Raw genomic sequence first — 22944 nt, 5'->3', positions numbered from 1 at the left:
TATAGATATGACCCTGCTTTATTGAATTCCTTGACAGAAGTGTACCTGTCACAGGTGGTGCCCTCTGTGCCTCTGTGCCATGTACGCTCTCAGCCCCACAGGGCCTAGCCAGGTGTTGTGCAGCAATTTTCCTCCCAATTGAAACATTCCATCCAGGAAGAGATGGGGAAAGATCATGAGACTCTGGAAGCAATCAACTCATAAGTCTTAGCAAGTTCCTGAAACCAATAATATTCAGAAGGCCAGGGGAAGGATTCTCACACCAGCCTGGATTTAAGAGAAAAGGAACTTTCGCACTACCTGAGCTGCCTGAGTAGAGATTCTCTGACCTGTGGAGCTGCCTTAAAGTTTTTCAGAGCTTCAGAATTTCAGCTTTTGTCAGTTAGCACCTTTCACGCAGCTGCCCTTGAGTCCTCCATGTTTCTGTAGCTAACCTCTCACCCATCCTCCCAGAAAAAAAAAACACAATAATCCCCTGGGTTCACAAAGTTGAACTTTGATAAAATTGTTTCCTTAGTGTTACTGGTTTGCTATCTAGAATAAATAAACATTTTCTTATATTTCCCCCACTAAAAAACGTTTCACACAGTGCTTGGGTGCACGTGTGTTCTTCATAGAAATAGTCTGCTAGCAGAGGTCTTATTGGGTTTTGAGTGGATCCTGAGTATCCTGCTCTCAGTTCTGTCTCTAAGTGTGTCTTTCCTTGTGGTGCAAGGCTTGACGTTGGATGAGGCCCCCGCTACTTCCAGCTCTGCTCTCTCCTTCTGTTCTGTGCACATCCCCAGAACTCCATGCCCGCCAAGCTCGCCATCATTTCCTCTCATTGCTCTCTCATCCTCAACGCGGCTTCTGCAGAGGCCAAAGCCATACATTACGATTCTCAAACGAACTGTTCGAGGATGTTTGTGCTCAACCTAAATATTTACATACAAGTTCTGTTCCATGCAACTCAAACTTATCCCAGGCCCATTTCTTGCAAGGTGTTGGGCCAGGCAGCCCGGGATGATCTCAAGACGGAGATGGATCAGCCAGTGTGCCGCAGGCCCTATCTCCTATAGTCAACATGGTGCCTGACAGAAGCGCGCCTGAAAGCATGGCTCCAGAGAAGGGGTGGCAGCATAGTGAGGTGCACCTGCCATTCACAAGGTCTCACTTGTTCAGCCCCAGGGCCCACTGGGAAATCAGTCTCTTCTCCGAGGTGTGGCATGAACGGGGTAGCTACAGAGCAGAGCCACTCCTGTCCCTGAATAGAGGAGTGACCTCCACCCTTCTGTCTCCTTCCCACCCAGAGTCTGAAGCCTTCTGGCTTCCCCCTGAAGGTATTCCCCTGCATGAGCAATGGGGGATGGGAGAAGAGAGAAGCTGCATGGTGTCCTGCGACACAGGTCTCTCTGACTTCAACAAGATGTGTCAAAATAAAATGTAGGCTCCAAAGGGCGCCAGCCCCAAGACGAAGGCCTTGTGTGCTTCGAGCAGAGCGAGGCTAGGATGCGTCAGGTCTAGGCCGTGTAGGGAAAGATGCCTCCGAGAGAGAGAGAGAGAGAGAGAGAGAGAGAGAGAGAGAGAGAGAGAGAAGAGAGAGAGAGCGCGTGCGCGCATGTGTGTGTACAGTTTGCTCACACCTGCCTATTAGCTCTCATTTCTGGGCATAAACTTTCTCCAGTATAGGGAGTTAGCACCCTATCGTGTTTTATCCATTCCCTTGTCCTATATTAATGAGTGTCATGGCATACTGAACACTGTTCTAGCGGCACTGGGGTCAGATAGAAACTCCCCATGTTACCACATGGTAAATGAGACATATAAGTAAGCATGTAGAGTAGTGTGTCAGGGGTAGTAAGTCCTGAGGAGGAAAACATAGGATAAGCTGGGGGTCTGGGACAGGAGGAAGGACCCTAACTGAGGAGAGGGCTTAGTCAGGACCTGAAACAAGTGTGGAATACTGAAGGCGACTTTCAGAGCAGTGTCTGACGGGAAAGCACATGGAGGAGAGAGGAGTGGGCAGGTGGGGAGTATCGGAGAGGCTGACAAGGCAGTAAGAGGCAACCGTGTGGCTGTGGCTCATCCAGAGAACACTGGTTTTTACTGGAAAGACGTTGGGGGAAGCAAAGGAGGTTGTTAAGCCGGGCCAGACATGATCTGTATGGTTCACGAGGGCTGCTGTGGCTGCCTGCAATGAGGCTGTGGGAAGGCGAGGCCGTAGGCCGCAGACAGGGCCAATTAGGAAGCTCGTGCAATAATTGAGGTGGGAGATAGCAGAACACTATGTGGACTGGTTGGACATAAGATGCTTTTAGTGGTAGATTTAAGCCATTTGCTAGTAGAGCCAGGTACACACCTATGGCTCCAGTTGCTTGGGAGGCTGAGACACAAAGATCGCTTGAGCCCAGGATCCTGGAATCAGTCTAGACAGAATTGCAAGGTTTCATCTCAAAAAAACAAAACAGAACACCTTAAAAACTGCCAGGGGCTGGGCGGCAGTGGTGCACACCTTTAATCTCATCACTCAGGGAAACAGACAGGTAGATCTCTGTGAGTTCAAAGCCAGCCTGGTCTGCAGAGTAAATTCCAGGACAGCCACAGCTAACTCAGAGAAATCCTGTCTCAAACAAACAAACAGAACAGAACAAAAGAAAAATTTGTCAGGACACTAGACCTACCACCCAAGGAGTGTGAGTGTATGTGTGTAGACTTGCATGTGTGCGCATGCTTACACACACACACAATTTCAAAAGGGAAACTACCTTCACAGTGGACCAGGTGTCATGATTAAATACCAGTCAGGGAGTCAGCATCCAAGGATCATGCCCAGCTTCGTCCTCCATGCAAAGAAGACACACTTGAGACATGAAAATGAGAGTAAAAAGAACACCAGCCTTCAGGGTAGAAGAAGAGAAGGCAGCAAGGGGGCTCATCTCACTGGCAGATGTCTCAGCAGTGCAGGTCCTGGGGCACATCTGCAAACCAGACAGAGAGTGGAGTGGAATGCCCTGGCCTTGAGAAGGAGAATAGAGGGAGAACCCACAAAGCTGGGTAACTGTACTTCCGAGAACTATAAGGAAAGCCCAAGCCAAAGACCGCTCCAGTGATGCAAGACAACCTGGCGGTGGACCAGAGCCAAACTGCCCAGGCAAGAGGAAATGGCCAAGTCCACCAGCCCCATGCGCACTACATAACCTTTCTCGTGAGCAAGGCATTCACTGGTCTTCATAACTGGAGCCGGAGCCATGAGTTGGCAAATGAGGTTGGGACTCCTGCAGTCCAAGCCTGCCACCTAGTGCTCAGGCACAGGTACACAATTTTCCAAGGGACAAAACTTTCACCAAGACCCTTGGAACCAGGGTCTGCAGGAGATGCTACCAGCTCAGGAAGACTGTTCTCTGTCCTGAAAGCAGCCATGTTTCCAGGGCCAAGGTGAATTGTACAGACACCGCATGGGGTTAGACTGGTGTACATGGCTGCTGCCTCTAAACAAAGCCTGGGCACTTGGCGAAAGAAAGAGAGGGAGAGAGGGAAGGAGGGAGGAAGGAAGCAGCAGGTCAACAGGTAGCAAAGGAATATAACCAGAACAGCTCTGGCCAAGCACAAGTTGAACAAATAGAGGACTCTATCTTTCTCTTCCTCCATAAAAATACTTAAAATAGAATTGAGACTGAGGAAGATGGCTCAATAGGTTTTTTTATACAAAAAAAAAGCACTTGTCATAAAAGCATTAGGACCCAAGTTCTGATCGTAGTACCTTCATTTAAAAGCTGGCAAGCCAGGCAGTGTTGACACATGCCTTTAATCCCAGCACTTGGGATGCAGAGGCAGGTGGAACTCAATAAGTTCAAAGCCAGCCTGGTCTATAAAGTGAGTTCCAGGACAGCCAGGACTGTTACACGGAGAAACCCCGTCTCAAAACAAACAAACAAAAAAGGCCTGGAACCCCAGCACTGGGGTGGGAAGAGACAGAAGGATGAGATCATTGGGGCTTGCTGGCCAACCAGCCTAGCAGGGGGCCATGGGAGCAGGGGGAGGGCAAGCTAGGTTCCATAAAAGAACTTGTCTCAATGGAATAGGGGCAGAGAATTAAAGAGCAGGACATGCAACATATTCATCTGACCTCCGTGAGTACATATAACTGCATATGCATGCATGCACCACACACACACACATACATACATACACATGTATGTGCACACACACACACAATACATTTTATATTACATATGTATGCTTTTAGAAGGAAATCATTTTCATAGTACAAAGTGTGACATGATTAGGGAACATCTTGGGGATTGTGATAGATTTTTTTGGTCAATATGACATAAGCTAAGTCATTTGGAAAGAGGGTACCTGGGTTGAGAAAATGTCCCCACCAGCTTGGCCAATGGGCAAAACCCTAGGGGCCTTTTCTTGATTAATGACTGATAACAGGAGAGCACAGTCCATTGTGCCAGTGCTGGGAAGGTGGTCCTGGGAGTTAAGAAAACAAGCTAGGCAAATCCTGGGGAGGAAGCCAGTCAAGCAGCATCCTGCCTCCAAGTTCCGCTCTAACTTCCCTCAATGTGTGGAAATAAATAAATAAGCTACAATAAACCCTTTCCTTATCAAGTTGCTTATGGCCACAGTATTTATTGCAGTAGAAACCTAACTGAACAGGGGTCCAGGCTCCAAAATGATTTTCATATGGCAACTGTGTTTCAGATAATACTGTTTTTTGCTTGGACACAAAAAAATGCTTCTCAACCATCAGGCTATCACCTCTTAGGTAATAACTATAGGGTGGGGTGGAGGGACAGTGGCACTAGAAGAGGAGAGGAGGGGGCAGGGGTGGGGCACGAGATCAGAAAAGTTACCACGGGCATCATCACCACCCCCACATCAGCACTGGGGCACAATGCCCCTGGAGGAAAAGGCAGACCGGCAGCCCTCTGAACATGTCGGATCCTGACTGCATCCTTGACAGCCTGCTGCCTGTGACTTACTGCAGCACTGTGTGCCCCAGGGCACCAGGGAAAGGTGGGAAGGGGTCACAGGCTCTTCTGTGTTAAACCGCATATCTACTATAAAGGCTAAGTAAGACTTACGCTGGCATCTCTTTCTGGTATTCCTAAATCACAGAAAGAAGTGACTTTATTTTGCAACAGGCTAAGCAGCCAGAGGAAGTTAAGGAAAAGGTGATGGAAAGGCAAGTCTAGGATTTGCTCCCAAGCACTTGTTTGCGGGAAAGCCAGAGCTCTGTGGGGGCCTGGGCCAGCCAGCAGTGGTCTAGGAGCTGGGACAGAGTGCTGCACAAGGAAGAAATCTCACCCATCTCCCATTGTACCTAAATGGGGGTGGGAGGCAGAAAAGAACAAACTGCCCGTGAGAAATCCCCAGCACAGTGCTGGCTTCCAAGATGCCTGAATGAGGATTTGCGGTAAGGCAGCTGGCCTTTAGAGAGAGGAGGAAGAATGGAGGAGGAGCTTCATCTCAGATTCATATTCTGGGAAGGATCCAGCCAGATTAAGTCAGAAGAAAATGTCAGGGAAACTATAACGAGAAAGGTCCTGATATGGGGACAAGCCTCGCTTCCTTGAGGCCAAAATGGAGGCTATTTTAGGTGGAGAGAGTTGGAAAGGGAATAACAGTGTCAGGAGAGATTAGAACAGTCGGCTGGCATGGACCATCTTGCATCCATTAACAGAATCCTATGGAAACCACCGCTACGACATCCAAGTATTTTTTCCTGTCTCTACATTTTAGACATAGGTGATATACACTAGCATACTCCGGAAGTCAAAGAAGCTCTCAGAGTTCAGTCCTAAGTTCCCCACTAATGCCCATTTACCAAAAGTTCCCCGACTCATTCTTTGACTTCAGAGGAGCCGGTGGCTTCTTAGCCACTGGGTAACCATTTTACCGGGAGGAAAGCAAGCCACAATGCGAGCAGTCGTGTCTGCACCTACGTGTAAATAACACCATAATTGTGCATCTTGGGGTCTTCCTCTTCGATGGAGAACCTAAGCCACTGCTCCTGAGGTCCTTGCCGCTTCTCTTTCCTTTCCAGATCCCAGTACAGTTCGATGCTGTGATGAGTCACTTTGCCCACAACAGGAGGGTGCGGCTTTAAGGATGGCACGATTTCTGAAAAGATAAATATGGGATTTCAGGGCCCCATTCCCAGAAGGAAAAGAGAGCCCGTGGGTCACAGATGCCTGCTGACACTCACACACTCAAATAAAGGTGACACCTGAGAAGCCAAAGGGTTACAGAATTCAGCAGGCAGTGGGTTCCCTGACACTCCTGGAGAGTCACTGGGCACTGATGCTGGTCTTCACCATGACCCTGCTAGAAAGTAGGTTACTCTGGCACAGCAATTAGCTGACTCTTTACGAATGAATGAAACTCAGTATGGTAGTATCACGTTTCAGGGAACTGGTTCACAGATAAAGCCAAGAGATGCTATATCTGCTTTGAACATTTATTTATAACAGACAACAAGGGCTTGACATCTATTCTGTATGATTATCTCTATTTAAAACAAGAACAAGGCTAGTCATAACCCAGGTAAAAGATGAGCTGTCCCTGCCAGACAGAGGAAACAAATAACCAACAGAATGTGGAACAAACGTTCCCACAATTCCGTGTTCACAGAGGTCAGCAGGAATGAGCTCTCACTCCATGCTGACCAGACACTGAAGAGACTCTGTTACTATCACAAGCGACACACTACCAGGAGAAGACACTCAGTCATTGGCTGGGGTAAAGTAGAAACAAAAACCTTACCAGAAGGCACTATGAAAGTGTATGGTAAAACTAAGAATTGGCCACTAGAGATGTAGTTTTGCCAGGCGGTGGTGGCACACGCCTTTAATCCCAGCACTCGGGAGGCTAAGGCAGGTGGATCTCAGTGAGTTCGAGGCCAACCTGGTCTACAAAGTAAGTTCCAGGACAGCCAGGGCTACACAGAGAAACCCTGTCTCAGAAAGTAAAAAAAGAGTAAAAGAAATACTGAGTTTTAAAAAGATAATGAGTCCAACAGGCCATATCCCAGCACGCAATTGTTATTTTGAGGGGTTGTTTTGATGCGCCCTGTTGTTTATTGCTTCTTTTATCTGCCTACTATACTTTGAGTCACATTTCTGGGTCCAGTCTTAAGCACCTTTGTGCCTTGTAAATATTGAGTGCATCCCTGCTCAGTTACTCCAAAAGACATGGTTTTGTATTTTCCTTGTCAGCATTCCACACAGCTGGCCAGCTGCTCTCAACACCACACACCTCCTGCAGTGTGGCCCTGCCAAAGAAGACAGACCTTCTGTAGCCTTGCCCACCCTAGGACAGCAGGCAACATGGCCAACAATGTCCTCTGCACTGGTACAATATGAAGAGGGGTCATATCTGAAAGGCAGGGACAAGGGCAGCCTGCAGGCTCCTACTTCCTACCTTATTTTCCAAATATTTAGAGACGGCATGACAAACTCACTCAAGGTGGGCTACGTATGTACTCTGAAACCATCAATGTGTTTTGGAGCAATTAAGTAACAAGTAAAAGTATAAGTTATGATGTCCCAGGCTGGGCAGTGGTGGCGCACACCTTTGATCCCAGCACTCGGAGGCTGAGGCAGACAGATCTCTGTGAATTCAAGGTCAGCCTGGTCTGCAGGGTGAGTCCCAGGACAGGCTCCAAAGCTACATATATAAACCCTGTAGGGAAAAATCCAAAAAAAGAAAAAAGAAAGAAAGAAAGAAAAAATATGATGTCCTTCAAGCAATGGCATGGTTCACAGCATGACAGGGAAGTAGTTCCACACATGGACACAGATGAATCTCAGAATGGATGATGAGGAAACTGATTCCCAGGGGATGTTATTAGATAATAATGATGCTATTAGGCCATCATTCGAAACTCGCAACAAGCAGTGGCAGCAGTGGGCACAACACTATTATGTAGTCCAAGTTAGACCAACCAAAAGGGGCTGGAGAGGTGACTCAGCATTGAGAGCACCGGCTGCTCTTCCAGAGGACCTGGATTTGATTCCTAGCACTCAACCTTCTGTAACTCCAGTTCCTAGAGGATCTGATGCCATCTTCTGGCCTCTTTGGGTACTACATAAACATGGTTCCAAGTATTCCTCATTGTCCATGTTCAATGCTCTCAATGCTGAGTCACCGGACAATGAGGAATACTGAGAACTCAAGAACAATGGCAATGGGTTTTTGATCCTACTGCACGTACTGGCTTTGGGGGAGCCTAGGCAGTTTGGATGCTCACCTTAGGAGACCTGGATAGAGGTGGGCGGTCCTTGGGCTTCCCACAGGTCAGGGAACCCTGATTGCTCTTCGAGCAGGTGAGGGAGGGTGACTTGATCGGGGGAGGGGGAGGGAAATGGGAGGCGGTTGCGGGGAGGAGGAAGAAATCCTTAATAAATAAATAAATTTTTAAAAAAAGACAGTAAAAAAAAAGAAAAGAAAACATGGTTCCAAGATGTATGCAAGAAAAACACACCCCACCCACAAAATAATATTTTTTAACTGAGAGAAGTGGGTCCACCATCTCAGATATACTAGAAGTGACAGAGGCAAGAGAGAGACAGGAACTGGTCTCCCTGAACTACTTGTGAAATTTGTTAATGAAAAGAACTTAGGATGTATAGAGTAGAATAGTGACATATCGAATCAATTATATGGTGTTTCGGGGGGCATTACTGTCTGTAATACTTTGGATAGGCTTAAAATATTCATTTTAGGGGAAGGACAAGCTAGAAGCATGGTTCTCACTGCCCTTGTGGGCCTCTGCTTTCTGCAGAGAACACAGATCCAAATCATAATACAGTGAGTCTACCTGGGAGGAGCCGAGGGGCCACACTGGTCTGTCAGTTGAGGCCACTGCCCTCAGTTCTGGTCCTGTGCATGTGACTGGTGACGGTAGTGACCCCGGTAGTCACACTGTGATGTGACTGGTGATGGTAGTGGCTCCGACAGTCACAGTGATGCCTCTGCTCAGCACTTCACTTGCCTTTCAAAACCTGTAAAGCCAGGGTGCAGCAGTAGCCAGCCATACCAGAATCCCCCAACATAACTAAAGGTCAACTCCGATTTCCAGTCCAAAGACATCTGACCTAGAACCCACTAGAATAAAAACAGATCAATAATTCTAACTTAATCTTACATCTCAAAAGGAAAAAGGAGGTGGTGGGTGGTGAATCCGTAGGAGGGAAGTTGCTGTTTCCATATCCTCTCTATCGATTCTCGAAGCCCATGCTCTTGGCAATGGTAGATACAAATGACGAGAAACCTCCCTCTCCCTGACCAGCGAGGCTTAGCAAGCATCCCCCAGAAGAGAGGACTGTGCTCCATAGACACTGCAAAGTCCAGACAGGAGCTGAGTAGTTGGGGCATGAATAGAAGTCTTGAGGTGGGGGAGAGTTGAGGTTTATACAAGAGAAATAGTGGGTGATACAAAACCATTGTTTTACCCAGGCAATCTAAAGGAAGGTGACAGGTTGTCTAGTCCTCACAATGTTATGCCAAGGCAGGGTGTGCTTTCCCCGTGGTGACAACGGTGCTGTTAACCATGCATGGTGGCACATACCTGCGACCTCAGCACTGAAGTGGAGGATCATTAGTTTCAACTCAGTCTGGAATTTATAGCCAGAACCTGTTCTGCAAACCTCCATGGAAAAAAAATAGGGCTGGAAAGATGGCTCAGTGGTTAAGAGCGCTAACTGCTCTCAGAGGAGCCAGGTCTGCCCTCAGCACTCACAGCACACAATTCACAGAAGCCTGTAACAGCAGCTCCAGGAGACCTGACACCCTCTTCTGGTCCTGGATGGCGCTTGCCCTTATGTGCACAAACCTACATACAGACATACACACACACAAAATTCAAAATACATACATACACACATACCAGCCAGGAGTTCCATCATAATATATGATAAACATTTATTCTCTCTCCCTCCCTTCCTCCCTCCCTTCTTCCCTCCCTCTTCCTCTTTCTCATACATACATACGCACGCACATACACACACACATACACAGAATTAAAAATACATACATACACACATACCAGCCAGGAGTTCCATCATAATATATGATATACATTTATTCTCTCTATCTCTTTCTCTCCCTCCCTTCTTTCCTTCCTTCCTCCCTCTCCCTCTCTCATACACAAACACATACACATGCATTTTATTTGCTTGTATTAGGATTGTAAAACATTACTTGGTCAGAGTGCAGTATCGCCACAACAGAGAGCCATGACTCGAGCCTTGGTAAGCACTGACAGAAGCCGCCAGCCCAGCAATAGCAGCAAGCTTCTTTGATGGTTTGCCCTAGAAACTACCGCAAGTGGTTCATGGCTGCAATTCACTTAACCTTTGCCAAATTTATTCATATGGTTTAGAGATTTTTATTATCTCCATCATAAGCAATCTGCCTCTGTGGCACCACACACACGTGGCATACACCCACACGGATACACACATACACATAACTAAATATCATAAAAACAAATAAGAAAATAATTTACCGGCCACGACCATAGGCCATGAAGCTCTATTTTTATAGAGAAAACGAGGTGTCAGATCTTTGCAGGGCTGCTTTTGCTTGTTTCGCATTTGATAACTAGACTTCATCCTGAAATCTTGTCTCACAAATTTAGGCTGAAAGTTTAACTTTTCTAAGGTTTCCAAACAAAGATAAAAAACAGACACACTCAATTCTTCATGGTTTTTTATGTAATTGGTAGGATTATCTGGCTTCACTTAAAAGTCTTCCAAAGGTGAAAAGATGGCAAAGCAAACTGTAGCCCCCCTCCCCCCACACACACACCCAGGACAATCGTAACTGATGCACTCTATGCGCCATGAAAGCTTTCAGGAGTAAAATCCCCCTGAAAACACGACGAATAAAACAACCTTATGCCTCTGGTGCCATCTGCCAAGTGATAAAGAGCACATGTGAAATTGTGCCAGTTCCGCTCGCTGTCACCACCCTGGGGTCACTGAGCAGAGCCCGCTGGACCTCACTCCGAGGCCACGAGAAGCCGGCGATAGAAGCCGTTACTTCTAAGCCACAGTCCCCGTGCAGGAAAGGACGGCTTCAGCAAACCCGCACCACAGCTAGGCCTTCACTTCCTGGGGTCTTAAAGGGATCACTAGAGTGTCTTGACCAGAAACGTGCCATCCCTGAGAGAAGATTAACACGCGAGTTTATCAGGCCCCACGGTGTTCTCATCACCATCTGCGGGCCACAGTTCAAAGCTACAGTGAGAGTTGGGTGTCTGAACTTTGAAATTAATACTTATGATTAGGACCACCAAAAGAGAGGATATTACAAAGATAAAAAGCAAATGATCCTTTTGTCACGTGAATACATACACTAGAAAACACTCCTGACTATACGCTAGAGCCAGATCTCACCAGCAGGGGGCATCTGTGACTTGGCCTCTGGGGACAAATGGTCCATCAGGATGACAGTACACTGAGGGAAGCCCACAGGGACAGGAAGACAATTCCCTATGGGTTTGGGAAATTTTCCCCATGTATCTACAGCAACTGTCAATCAGAAACATTCAAAATCAGCATGCTACTGGGGCGGGGGAGGCACCAGCATTCCCACAGCTTGGATTTTTTTTAAAAAAAAAACTTTTTATTGGATTTATTCATTTTAATTTTCGTGTGAGCATTTTGCCTGTATGTATGTAGATGCACCATGTGTGTGCTGGGTAACTGTGGAAGCTGGACAAGGGCATCGGATTCCCTAGGACTGGAGTTACAGATGCTTATCAGCCACCATGTAGATGACTGATAATTAAACCCAGGCCCTCTGCGAGTGCAACAAATGCTCTTAACCACCGAGTCACAGCTCAAGCCCTAAGATTAGGTCTTAGAAACATCAAAAATGGCTGGATGGCCGAGGTGCACGCCTTTAATCCCTGCACTTGGGAGGCAGAAGCAGGCAGATCTCAGTGAGTTCAAGGCCAGCCTGGTCTACAAAATGAGTTCCAGGACAGTCAGGGCTACACAGAGAAACCCTGCCTGGAAAAACCAACTATGTGTATGTATGTGTGTCGATATGTGTATATACGTCCATATGTATGTATGTATGTGTATATATATCAAAAATGTTTGCAGGAGTACTTATCGGAGGATGAAAATGTAACTCAGGTATCAAAACAGTCACATGGTAATAATGGTTTCTCCTTTCTGTTAAAAAATAAGACAGTTAAAGAGTTAAAGTAAGATTGATTCCACCAAGCCTACCACTGGGCTTTACGAAGTGGCGTTCTGAAAGGAACGATACACTGGTAGACATTGGGGAAGCTTTTCTGCTAGCACAGCAGCGTCTGCAGGCAGCGTGCACACACCATCAACCCGATGCTTTCCAATATGTCTAATCTGCACTGATTTTCATCTCCAGGCACCCTTGGCTTTTTTTTTTTAAGACAAAGACTTTCTACATACCACTTGCTGTCCTGGAACTCACTACATAGACCAGGCTAGCCTTGAATTCAGAAATCCATCTGCCTCTGCCTCTGCCTCCCAAATGCTGGATTTAGAAGTGTGCACCACCACTCCAGGTGCCCGCAGCTTTTAATGTTGAGAAACATTGCTTCCTCTGCTGAGCCCACACAGGTTCCCACCAGGAGCATGGACATGAATAAGGACGCCATCTCTGTCTTCGTCACAGTTCTGCTGCTGTGATAGATACCATGACCAGGCAATTTACAGGGGGCTTGACTTATTGGAGCTTAAGGCTCCAGAGAGATACAAGTCCATCATGGAAGAGAGGCTTGGCAGCCAGAACAAGAAGCTCAGAGCTAACGTCCTCAACCACGAACAGAAAGAGAAAATGCAAAAGTGTGAGGCTTTCATCTCGAAGCCTTCCTCCCGTGACACACTTCCTCCAGCAAGGCCAGCCTCCGAAAGTACCCCAAACAGTGCCACCAAATGTGGACCAAGTGTTCAAATGCCTGAGACAACGGGGGATGTTTTCATTCAATGTATCACAGCCTCCCTTTCAGACTTGATGTAAAGAAAAAATAAGTAACAGGAATGATTTTTAAAATTGCTGAAGTTTACATTGAAAAAATAAATAACAATCACACTGACAAGTTTCTGAAGTTTACAAAGGCTTCACAGAACTATGTGCCTAATGTTTTTGCTACACAGAAACAAACTCTACTCGGAATTCCTCACGAGGACCAGGTCATTGGCAAAGTCAGAAACTGAGCTCCCAGAGCACTTATTTTCCTTACTGATGCTCAGGCTGACTGCAAGCATAGGCCACGCAGGACGCTCCATCACAGTGTCTGACCTGCTGGGGACTTGGCCGTCTTGATTCACCTGCAGCTAGAGTACCAGGATCAAAGACGGAACACAGCTCATTCAAGGCTGCACCCCTGGCCTGTGGGGAGCCGAGCTTTCAAGTCAGGTCCCTAATCCCAAAGTCTGTGTTCCCTCCCAGGCCTGAGATTCGCCACTTTCCTATGAAATGAACAACAAATGACTCTGGTAAAGTCATCTCTGAAATCAGAGGACACAGCGTGTCACTGAAGTTCAATTCAGACTGAGAAGCGGTTTCACTAGCAGCAGCAGGAAACTGTCTCAGTGCGAATGACTGGTTTGCATCTATCCTTAGGGAAGGAGCAACTGAGGACCTTGCCAAGAGCTCCACACAAGAGGGGTGACAGCAAGATGCGACTGGCCTTCCTGCTGGTCAGTGCGGTTGGCACAGCACGATCCAAACTGTGTTTCACACTGGGGGACTTTACTAAAAGTGGAACTTCCCAACGGCAAGGAGGAAAAAGGCCAGGGCTAGACCAGTGCCAACAATGTGAATTGGGAAATCTCCTTGGGAAAGTGACTTGAAGCTGCACAGGGCTCCTGTTCTCCTCAGCCCACAATCTCACCCCTGATGAGAGCCCCAACATGTTCAAAGTGGGGCATAGCAGCTCTTCTTTGAGGGAGGGGACTGAAAACTACCTAAGTGGCCACCATGAGTTATGAAAGGTCTGTACCCTCGGATACTATGTAGCCATTAAGATAGTTACAATTCATTCATTCTAAAAATAACTGGGAGGTTGAGTTGCCAAGAGCTGTAAAACAGTATTTACAGAATGATACAACATACATAAAGTTAGGTTTTCCCATCTGCAAGGGGTGTGGAGATGGTTCAGTAGGTGAGGGTGCTTGCTGCCAAGTCTGACTGCCAGGGTTCGAGTCCCAAGACACAAGTGCTGGGAGGAGGGAATGACTCCCAAAATTTGTTCTCTGATCACCACACGTGCCATGGCTTGTGTGTATGCACACACACTTGCATGCGCACACACACACACACACACACACAATAAGTGTAATTTTAAAAATTAAAATAGAATCTCTATCAGGGAAAGAAAACAAAAGGAACAGAAGACCAGAAAAAGTGATTTAATTAGCAACCTTCAATCTTCTTAAACCACATGCCACTCCTGCGGCAACATGTGAACACTCAAAGTACGTGGTATGATTTACTTACAGAAAAACAGGGTACTGGGTGCATGAGGAGTCAGCACCTCACTCTGCCTTATGCACATGCCCTAGATGGGTAAACGGGCAAACATACTCCCAGAGTCTTCAAGTGTCCTTGTCGAGATCAGACCCAGAAATCAGGATGGCTGCCTGTCTGGGGCTTCCCCTTATTTCAGCAACGCTCTCCCCCAGGTGGAGGCCAGGCCCCCGAGGACAGTGCGCAGGGATCCCTCGCTCTCCCGCACGGCTCAGCGCCTGCTTGCTTTCAGCTCATCTGAAAGGAGGTTCTCTTTCACATGTGCTTGCGCTTAATCGAACCATGACAGACAAGCAGAGTTCAAACCCACAGTAAGAAACCACATTTTATCCGGCACGATCAGACTTCATCACCTGTGGATCACATGTTTATAATGCCTCAGTAGTTAGGAAAATTACACAGGAGCCAACTTCCAGTGTGCACGGCATGACGGCATGGGCCTGCAATCGTAGCACTCAGGAAGCAGGGGCATTGCTTTGAGTGTGAGGCTAGCCTTAACTGTATGTTGAATGCCGAGACAGTCATGTACCCCTTTAAAAAACAAAAGACAAACAAACCAAAAAAACCATGCAGACACTCCCAATTTCTCCATCATGAGAATTCAAAGAATCGGGTGAGCGTATCACGCAGTTCATGTGAGTCCTCCCATGACATGACAATGGTCTCCTTGGCTGGAGCTAGTCAGCTGTCTTCAAAAGAACAAAAACTCAATCCACTGAGTTAACAGAAATCGGTCACACAATGGGAACCTCTATAATCCACAAAAATAAAACGGGGCCGTGTATACTGACCCAAAAATCTTCTAAACTGTACAGTTTTGTATTACAGTAACTATGATTGTGTCAGTAGCCACCACCTGCCGTTTTCCTTCTGTGCCCTCCATCAAAAATTCTCTGTCCTTCTGCTTTCTTTAAAAAAAAAAAAATTAAGCCAGGCAGCGCATCCCACACTTGAGAGGTAGAGATAGGTGGATCTCCAAGTTTGAGACTGGCCTGGTCTACAGAGCAAGTTCCAGGGCAGCCAGGGCTCCACAGAAAGAAACTCTGTCTTGAAAAACAAAATTAGGTGTGGGGGGGTTGGCATCCGTGTACTGTATCACACGTGTAGAGGCGAGAACAACTTCCACCTAGCTGAAGCTTTCTCTCTTGTTTCTGGGGCTTCCCTCCAGGCTGACCTTCAGGCTTCCGGCTAAATCTCCTGTCCAGGCCTCCCATCTGGACAAAGGCATGCTGGGACTACAGACGCATGCCACTGCTTCTGGCTTTCTACATGGGTTGTGGGAATGGAACTCAGGTTGTGGCGAGCACTTTTGTCAGCTGAGCCATCTCTCCGGTCCTCAGTTTCTTTTTTAGTGTCATTACGTGGTGGGCCTCTGCTAAGTACAGTCAGCTCCAGCATTCATGGATCTGTGGTCCTTGGGAGACACAAACCTTAAGCAGACTCCTGCCTGTCAAAAGTTATCACACTATGATCGCTGAAGTGTGAGGAAAAAGTCTAAGGTGCCGGCGGATATGCGAGTTCACCCTCAGGAACAAAACCAAGAGAGAGCACTGAGAAACACCAGAAAGCGAATGAGGACCATTCTTTCATCTCTGCTGCCAGTGATGTGCTCTGAAAACTTGCCCAAAGAAGATTAAACCTAAAAACAAATCCCATTGTTGTACCAGTGAGAGAATGATCCAGACAATAGTGTTCTGAAGAACTATTCAGCCATCATCATCATCACCATCACCATTATCACCATCATCAGGTTGGATTAACATCAACCTCCAAAGTCATTATAGACTCTAGAGCAGAGATTCTCAACCTTCCTAATGCTATGACCCTTTGATAGAGCTCCTCATGTTGTGGTGACCCCCAACCGTAAAATTATTTTCATTGCTGCTTCATAACTCTAATTTTGCTCCTGTTGTGAACCCTAATGTAATTATCTGCTTTGTAGGGTATCTGAGACCACAGGTTGAGAAGTGCTGCTCTAGCGGACTAGGAACTGCATTTGGAACAGCCTGTATCCCTGCCTCTTCCAAATGGGCAAAGTGCAACCACCCCTGCTTCCAAGAGCTTGCTACAACCATTTACAAATAAAAACTAAAAAAACAGAGGGTTGGCTGACGCTACCACCTGAGAACAAATTCTATAGCTGTATGATGATCTCCCTGAGCACACTCATTCTAAGCAGGTCACGGGATATATGCAGAAAAAACAAACAACTGTTCGCAGCCAGTACAGGAAGAACCGAGACCACAAATCAGGCGTCAGTTATCAGCAGTGCCCACTGTTCTTTGCATCTATCAGAACCGTGTCCCTTATAAGACATCCCCCACCCCTACTGGAGCAGTGTTGCCATAGTTATCTGATGCCTGACTCCAGGCATGTCTTCCACAGTCAAGATTCATGTCCACACCCTTTGTGGCAGGCAGTAACCAAACCTGCTCTGCAAACAGAACTCAAAGGCAGCCACTAGATCATTCCAGAAAGCCCCCGCCTGTGTAGAACGCTGTCGAAAGACAGATTTACTCTCCTCTTCCATGCGGGTTACAAGTGTACGGCTTTGATCTCAGCTTGGGCATGAATAAATCTTTTTTAATCTACCCAGCAGGTATTGCTTCCCTTTCCCACCCACTCCAACCTCCATCCTCAACCCCTCGCCCTGCTTCTCTCATGTTACATCCTCTCCTCTCCCTCTAAGTGTTCTTAAAATGTGTAGGGCACTTCTACTTGGGATCCTCTCGGAATCGGTGATTTTGTCTGCACTGCACACTCTCTGCAGCACGGAATCGCACGTGCCTTTCCGAGCTCAAATGGCAGAGTAATCTTACAAACGTTAGCTGCCATGAGAGGCAGTGAGATACAACCTCGCTCAACCAGGACGGTCGCTGCTGCCAGGCAGTGAGCAGAGCCCTAGAAAGTAGGCTTTGCTGTTTATTCAGAATTAGGAACTTTAAAAAATAGTTCCTTCTTATTCAGCACTTTTTTTCACCCAAAATGCTAATACTTTTATCTTCCTTTCTGTTATAAAAATATTTCCTACTCATTGTTTAAAAAAAAAAAGATGCTGGGGCAGTGGTGGTACAGGTGATCTCTGTGAGTTCGAGGCCAGCCTGGTCTACAGAGTGAGTTCCAGGACAGGCTCCAAAAGCTACAGAGAAACCCTGTCTTGAAAAAACAACAACAAAAAACACAAAACAACAACAACAACAAAACAAGCAATTCAGTTTGTGTTATCTTTGTTTTTGAGACAGGGTCTTGCTATATAGCCCAGGTTGGACTTGAACCTGTAATCCTCCTGCCTCTGGCTCCTGAGTGTTAGGATGACAGGCATGAAATTATGAGGAGAAAGAAGAGTTTGATCACATCTGCTCACATGCCCACCCAGAGATGACCACCAGCAATAATTTGGGGGAAATCCATTCAAGACTTATTAGTATGGACGACATTTTACAACGAGGCACTACTTTGCAGCTTGTCTTTTTAATTTAGTGGACTATGAATGTACACTTTATATAATGAGCCAAGCGACTTCAGCTCAATCTTTAAAGATAAACTCTCCATGCAGTCATTTGTTATAGACAAAACTGCAGCCAAAGTCATGCATTTCTCTCTGCATAGCCTCACAACTATGGTGCCGAATATTTTATCGCAAAGACCTGGAAGCACAGCTCAGCTTTGGTGTAGAGTTTTCATCTGGGCACATGTTGCCAGCTGCATGAAAAGACCTCTCTGTCTGTAAGCACACAGGAACAGGACTGGTCTTCGGCTGCCAGGTACAAGAGCTAGCGCTGCACCCACATACGAGCCTAAGAACAGGTAGCCGAGAATGACCAGTGTGTTCCCAGTGGTGTAACCAATGGTAAGGTGTTCATCCTTCTGTAATAACCACTTACCCATGCTCCTGTAAGCAACCCTGCTGAGCCTCACTGGGGGTTGTGAGTGGCTGTGCTCTGAGCCAAGTAACAGCTATCTTGGAGCATTTGCCTGCGTCCCTTGCAAAAGGATCAAGGGATCATCACAGCTGGGCTTGTTGACTGCTCACACCCCATCTCTGCAGGGGCAGAAAGGGTCATGTGACACTCACTTGAGTATGCAGCTGCCTCCATCTCCTCCTGTATTCAAGTTCTGCCTTAATTGCACACAGCCTCGAGGAGGAGGTAAATAGATGGGAGGGGTTTTGAAAGGGAGGCTCTATCTAGACAGCTAAAGGAAAGCCCTCATCCCTACTGAGTAAAGGCTTTTTCCAGGTTTGGCTTTTGGGGTGAGGAACACTCACAGCCCTGTAAGTAATACTTCACTTATGTTCTGTAAAGAAACTTAACAAACTTTTGCTTATTGATTAGTTTAATTAATTTTTAATTCATTAAATTAGTTTAATTGGTTTTAATTAACTAATTAAGTTTATCATTCCTCCAGAGTGACCTTTGGAAAATAACATGCCTCCCTTGGTTGTTGAGACCTTAGAAGAAGAGGTAGAAGTCACCTATATCTTCCCTGGGGAAGGAATTTCAGCAACACTGGGTCACAAAAAATAAAGACATGGAAGTAGAATGGAGGCAAGTTTAGATGAGGATCAGTAAATGTATGAGAACAAGAGGATAATGAAAGGTAAAATCAAAATATAACATCCGTATGTATGTACTGTTGTAGTAAGCCTGTTATTATATATCAAATTAATACATACTAATAAAAACAAAGAACTGGCTGATTGCTGCAGTATTGCTAGTAATATAGGGATAGAGTAGAAAGAAATTCCTCCAAGAGAAGAATGGTAGCATCAAGGGCACTCATGTCATAGCATACTGCATGGTCTGGACACAGCATCGTGCTTGGGGCAGAACACTCCCTTTTTCACATCATAGTGTACTGCACATCTGGCCCCAGCATCGTGCTTGGGGTAGAACACTCCCTTCGAGCCATTGCTGAGCTCACAAAATGTGCAAGAACCACCCAGGAACAGCCCACCCTTTCTTTCTCCTTACATCCTCCTCTGCCAAATACAAATATATTGTAGCTTGAGAGATCAGCTCTCAAGGCTACATCCAGGATTCGAGGAGAAAGTCCACAGCATAGCAAAACTGAACTTATAGTTTTTCTATCTGAGAGGTAAGGAATAAATTCATACACATGCTGTCCAAGTCATGGTCTTTATTATTCTATCCAATTTTCTGTGATAGCTCTAATTCTGCCTCTACAGCTTCAATTCTATCTAAGTTATAATTCCTATTAGCTTCTAAATCCTTCTAAGTTCCAATTCTTTTCTCCTTTGTTTTACACACACATATATATGTAAAATATATATTTTTTTACATGATGCTTTTTGCAATAATAAAAAGTTACAAGTTACCTCTGAAGCCAGCAGATTCCTTGAGTAAATGATAAGGGGCCGAGCCATTTACCATGGCAATGCAAGGTTTCAAGGTTCCTGGTGTAAGACTGTGCCCAGAGCCCAGGACACAGTGCCCAGTGAGACAAGCTGCAGGAAGATCTGCACAGAGAGTCAGGTCTTTATCAGCCAGACTTTAGCACGTGAAGAATAGGCATAGTCTATTTGGGAGAATATTATTTTAAGGTGTGTGACTTTTGTTTATGCTGCAATTCTTTAACTCTGTAAAGCTGTGATTCTTTGCCTGTCTAAACCACCTGATGGTCTAATAGAGAGCTGAACGGCCAACAGCGAGGCAGGAGCAAGGGTGGGTGAGGCTGGCAGGCAGAGAGAGTAAATAGAAGGGGAAACAGGAATGAAGGGAGGAGCAACGAGAGAACAAGGGGAGGAAGACGTCAGGTGCCAACCACCCAGCCATGGAGTAGGAAGGAAAGTAAGATACACGGCTAAGAAGGATAAAAACCCTGGAGGGAAAAGGTAGTCAAGATAATATAAGTTAAAAGCTGGCAAGAAACAAGCTAAGGCCAGACATCCATAACTAAGAATAAACCTCCATGTGTGATTTATTTAGGAGCTGGGTGGTGGGCCCCCCAAAATGTCAGAAGAGAAAAACATCATACAACAAGTCTCTTAGGTTGCTTTGTGTTAATGACCTTGGCTAGACACCTGTGACTTTGTCCCTGTGCATCTCTGTGAAGTTGTTAACTTATGATCCATTTGCAGAAACAGTCTAGTTTGAACTTACTCTGGGGTTAAAATGAGCTAATTGTATGGGGAGAAATTGTTGCTTTCTATGTTAGTTCAAGTTAAAGGAACAAAGCGGGCTTTTTTAAGTGTCTTACAGTCCTTATGGGACAATAGAATATGATATACTAGGATATGAGGTATATCCTAGTATTTTTTTTCTATAGATCAAAATTATACAGCTAAACAAGAAGTCGTCTTCCTGACCATCCATGGATATATGTGCGCTTAAGACTGAGATGCAATTATGAGATTACATATACATTTCACCTGAGATTACACACTACAGTGCAGGTATTGGAGAGACACCTTAGCTGCTTTTGCACATATAAAATTACGGACAGGAGCAACAGTTTTCAGAGTCAGTGGTCCTGTTAGCCTTGCCTGAATGGGATTCTCCTCCCATCAGAGAATCATTCCTCTCCTGGGTTGACATCTGAACACTGGTTGCCACCTGCTGTATACTCCCACAGACTCCGACATAAATAACGTGAGCAGAGCTCAGATCTGGAACTGGAAAGCACAGGATCGGATGTCTTCGCATACAGAGGCCATCGTAGGAACACTCACAAGATGGGAATTGTAGAACATGTAGAGACAGAGATGGCCCAGTGTATGAGGATAAGGTGGGGTACCACTTCCATGAGACGGTAGCCATGCTGTGAGGATGCCAGGCTTGGCAAGCTGCAAGAACCAGCTTGTCCCCAACAGAAGTGTGTGGGAGATGTAAAGTGGTCCTGGTTCATGGGTCCTCCTGTCTGTAGAGGAGGAAGTGCATGCTGACTGAAGGAGACACAGTGTCAGCCACATAGATCATGAGCAGAGCCTAACTTAGCAGATAAGGCAAGCAACCATGCAGCCAGGACACAGACCAAGAAACGGGGAGGGAGATAATTATGTATCTGAAGAGTTTACTCAGGATACAAAATAACACCTGAGGGCTGGAAAGATGGCTCAGAGGTTAAGAGCACTGACTTTCCTTCCAGAGGTCCTGAGTTCAATTCCCAGCAACCACATAGTGGCTCACAACCATCTGTAATGAGATCTGGTGCCCTCTTCTAGCATGTAGGCACACATGCAGACAGAACAATGTATACATAATAAATAAATCTTTAAAAAAAAACCAACACCTGAAAATGGAAAACAGAGAATATGAACAGCAGGAGAAGAGCAAGCCAGACACAGAGCCAGACAGGGGGAAAGATAAAGAGAATGCAAGAATTTTTGGGGTCACTTATGTATACTATCATATCATCTGCAAATAACGAAAGCTTAACTTCTTTCTTTCCAATACAAATCCCCTTGATCTCCTTATGTTGTCTTATTGCTATTGCTAGAACTTCAAGCCCTATATTGAAGAGGTATGGAGAGAGTGGACATCCTTGTCGTGTTCCTGATTTTAGTGGGATGGCTTTGAGTTTTTCTCCGTTCAATTTAATGTTAGCTGTTGGCTTGCTGTAAATAGCTTTTATTATATTTAGGTAAGATCCTTGTATCCCTATTCTCTCCAAGACCTTTATCATGAAGGGGTGTTGAACTTTGTCGAATGCTTTTTCAGCATCTAATGAAATGATCATATGATTTTTTTCTTTCACTTTATTTATATGGTGGATTACATTGATAGATTTTCGTATGTTGAACCAGCCCTGCATCTCTGGGATGAAGCCTACTTGATCATAATGGATAATTTTTCTAATGTGTTCTTGGATTCGGTTTGCCAGTATTTTGTTGAGGATTTTTGCGTCGATGTTCATGTATAACCCCAGCAGCACAGACACTAAGGGCATCATTGAATAAATGGGACCTCCTGAGGCTGAGAAGCTTCTGTAAAGCAAAGGACACTGTCACTAAGACAAAAAGGCAACCCACTTACTGGGAGAAGATTTTCACCAACCCCGCAACTGACAAAGGTCTGATCTCCAAAATATATAAAGAAATCAAGAAACTAGACCGTAAAAGGCTAATCAATCCAATTATAAAATGGGGCACTGAGCTGAACAGAGAATTCTCAACAGAAGAACTTCAAATGGCCAAAAGACACTTAAGGTCATGCTCAACTTCCCTAGCGATCAGGGAAATGCAAATCAAGACAACTTTAAGATACCATCTTACACCTGTCAGAATGGCTAAAATAAAAAACACCAATGATAGCCTTTGCTGGAGAGGTTGTGGAGAAAGGGGGACACTCACCCATTGCTGGTGGGAATGCAAACTTGTGCAACCACTCTGGAAAGCAGTGTTTCGGTTTCTCAGGAAATTCGGAATCAACCTACCCCTGGATCCAGCAATACCACTCTTGGGAATAT

General features: G+C 45.8%; 1 protein-coding gene across 1 annotated transcript in view; it reads right to left on the bottom strand.

Annotated features, from left to right (window-relative positions):
- Positions 1–22944, bottom strand: part of Fank1 (fibronectin type III and ankyrin repeat domains 1) — a 114081-nt gene that overhangs the window by 24797 nt on the left and 66340 nt on the right. The window contains exon 2 of the mRNA XM_075974873.1: positions 5934–6111. Within this exon, the coding sequence (XP_075830988.1) occupies positions 5934–6111 (178 nt within the window). The remainder of the gene's footprint in view (positions 1–5933; positions 6112–22944) is intronic.

Source organism: Microtus pennsylvanicus, chromosome 5 (genome assembly GCF_037038515.1).
Source record: "Microtus pennsylvanicus isolate mMicPen1 chromosome 5, mMicPen1.hap1, whole genome shotgun sequence".
In the NCBI taxonomy this organism is placed as follows: domain Eukaryota; kingdom Metazoa; phylum Chordata; class Mammalia; order Rodentia; family Cricetidae; genus Microtus; species Microtus pennsylvanicus.
Note: the sequence above shows the minus strand (reverse complement) of the source record. Positions and strands in the feature narration are given on the sequence as shown.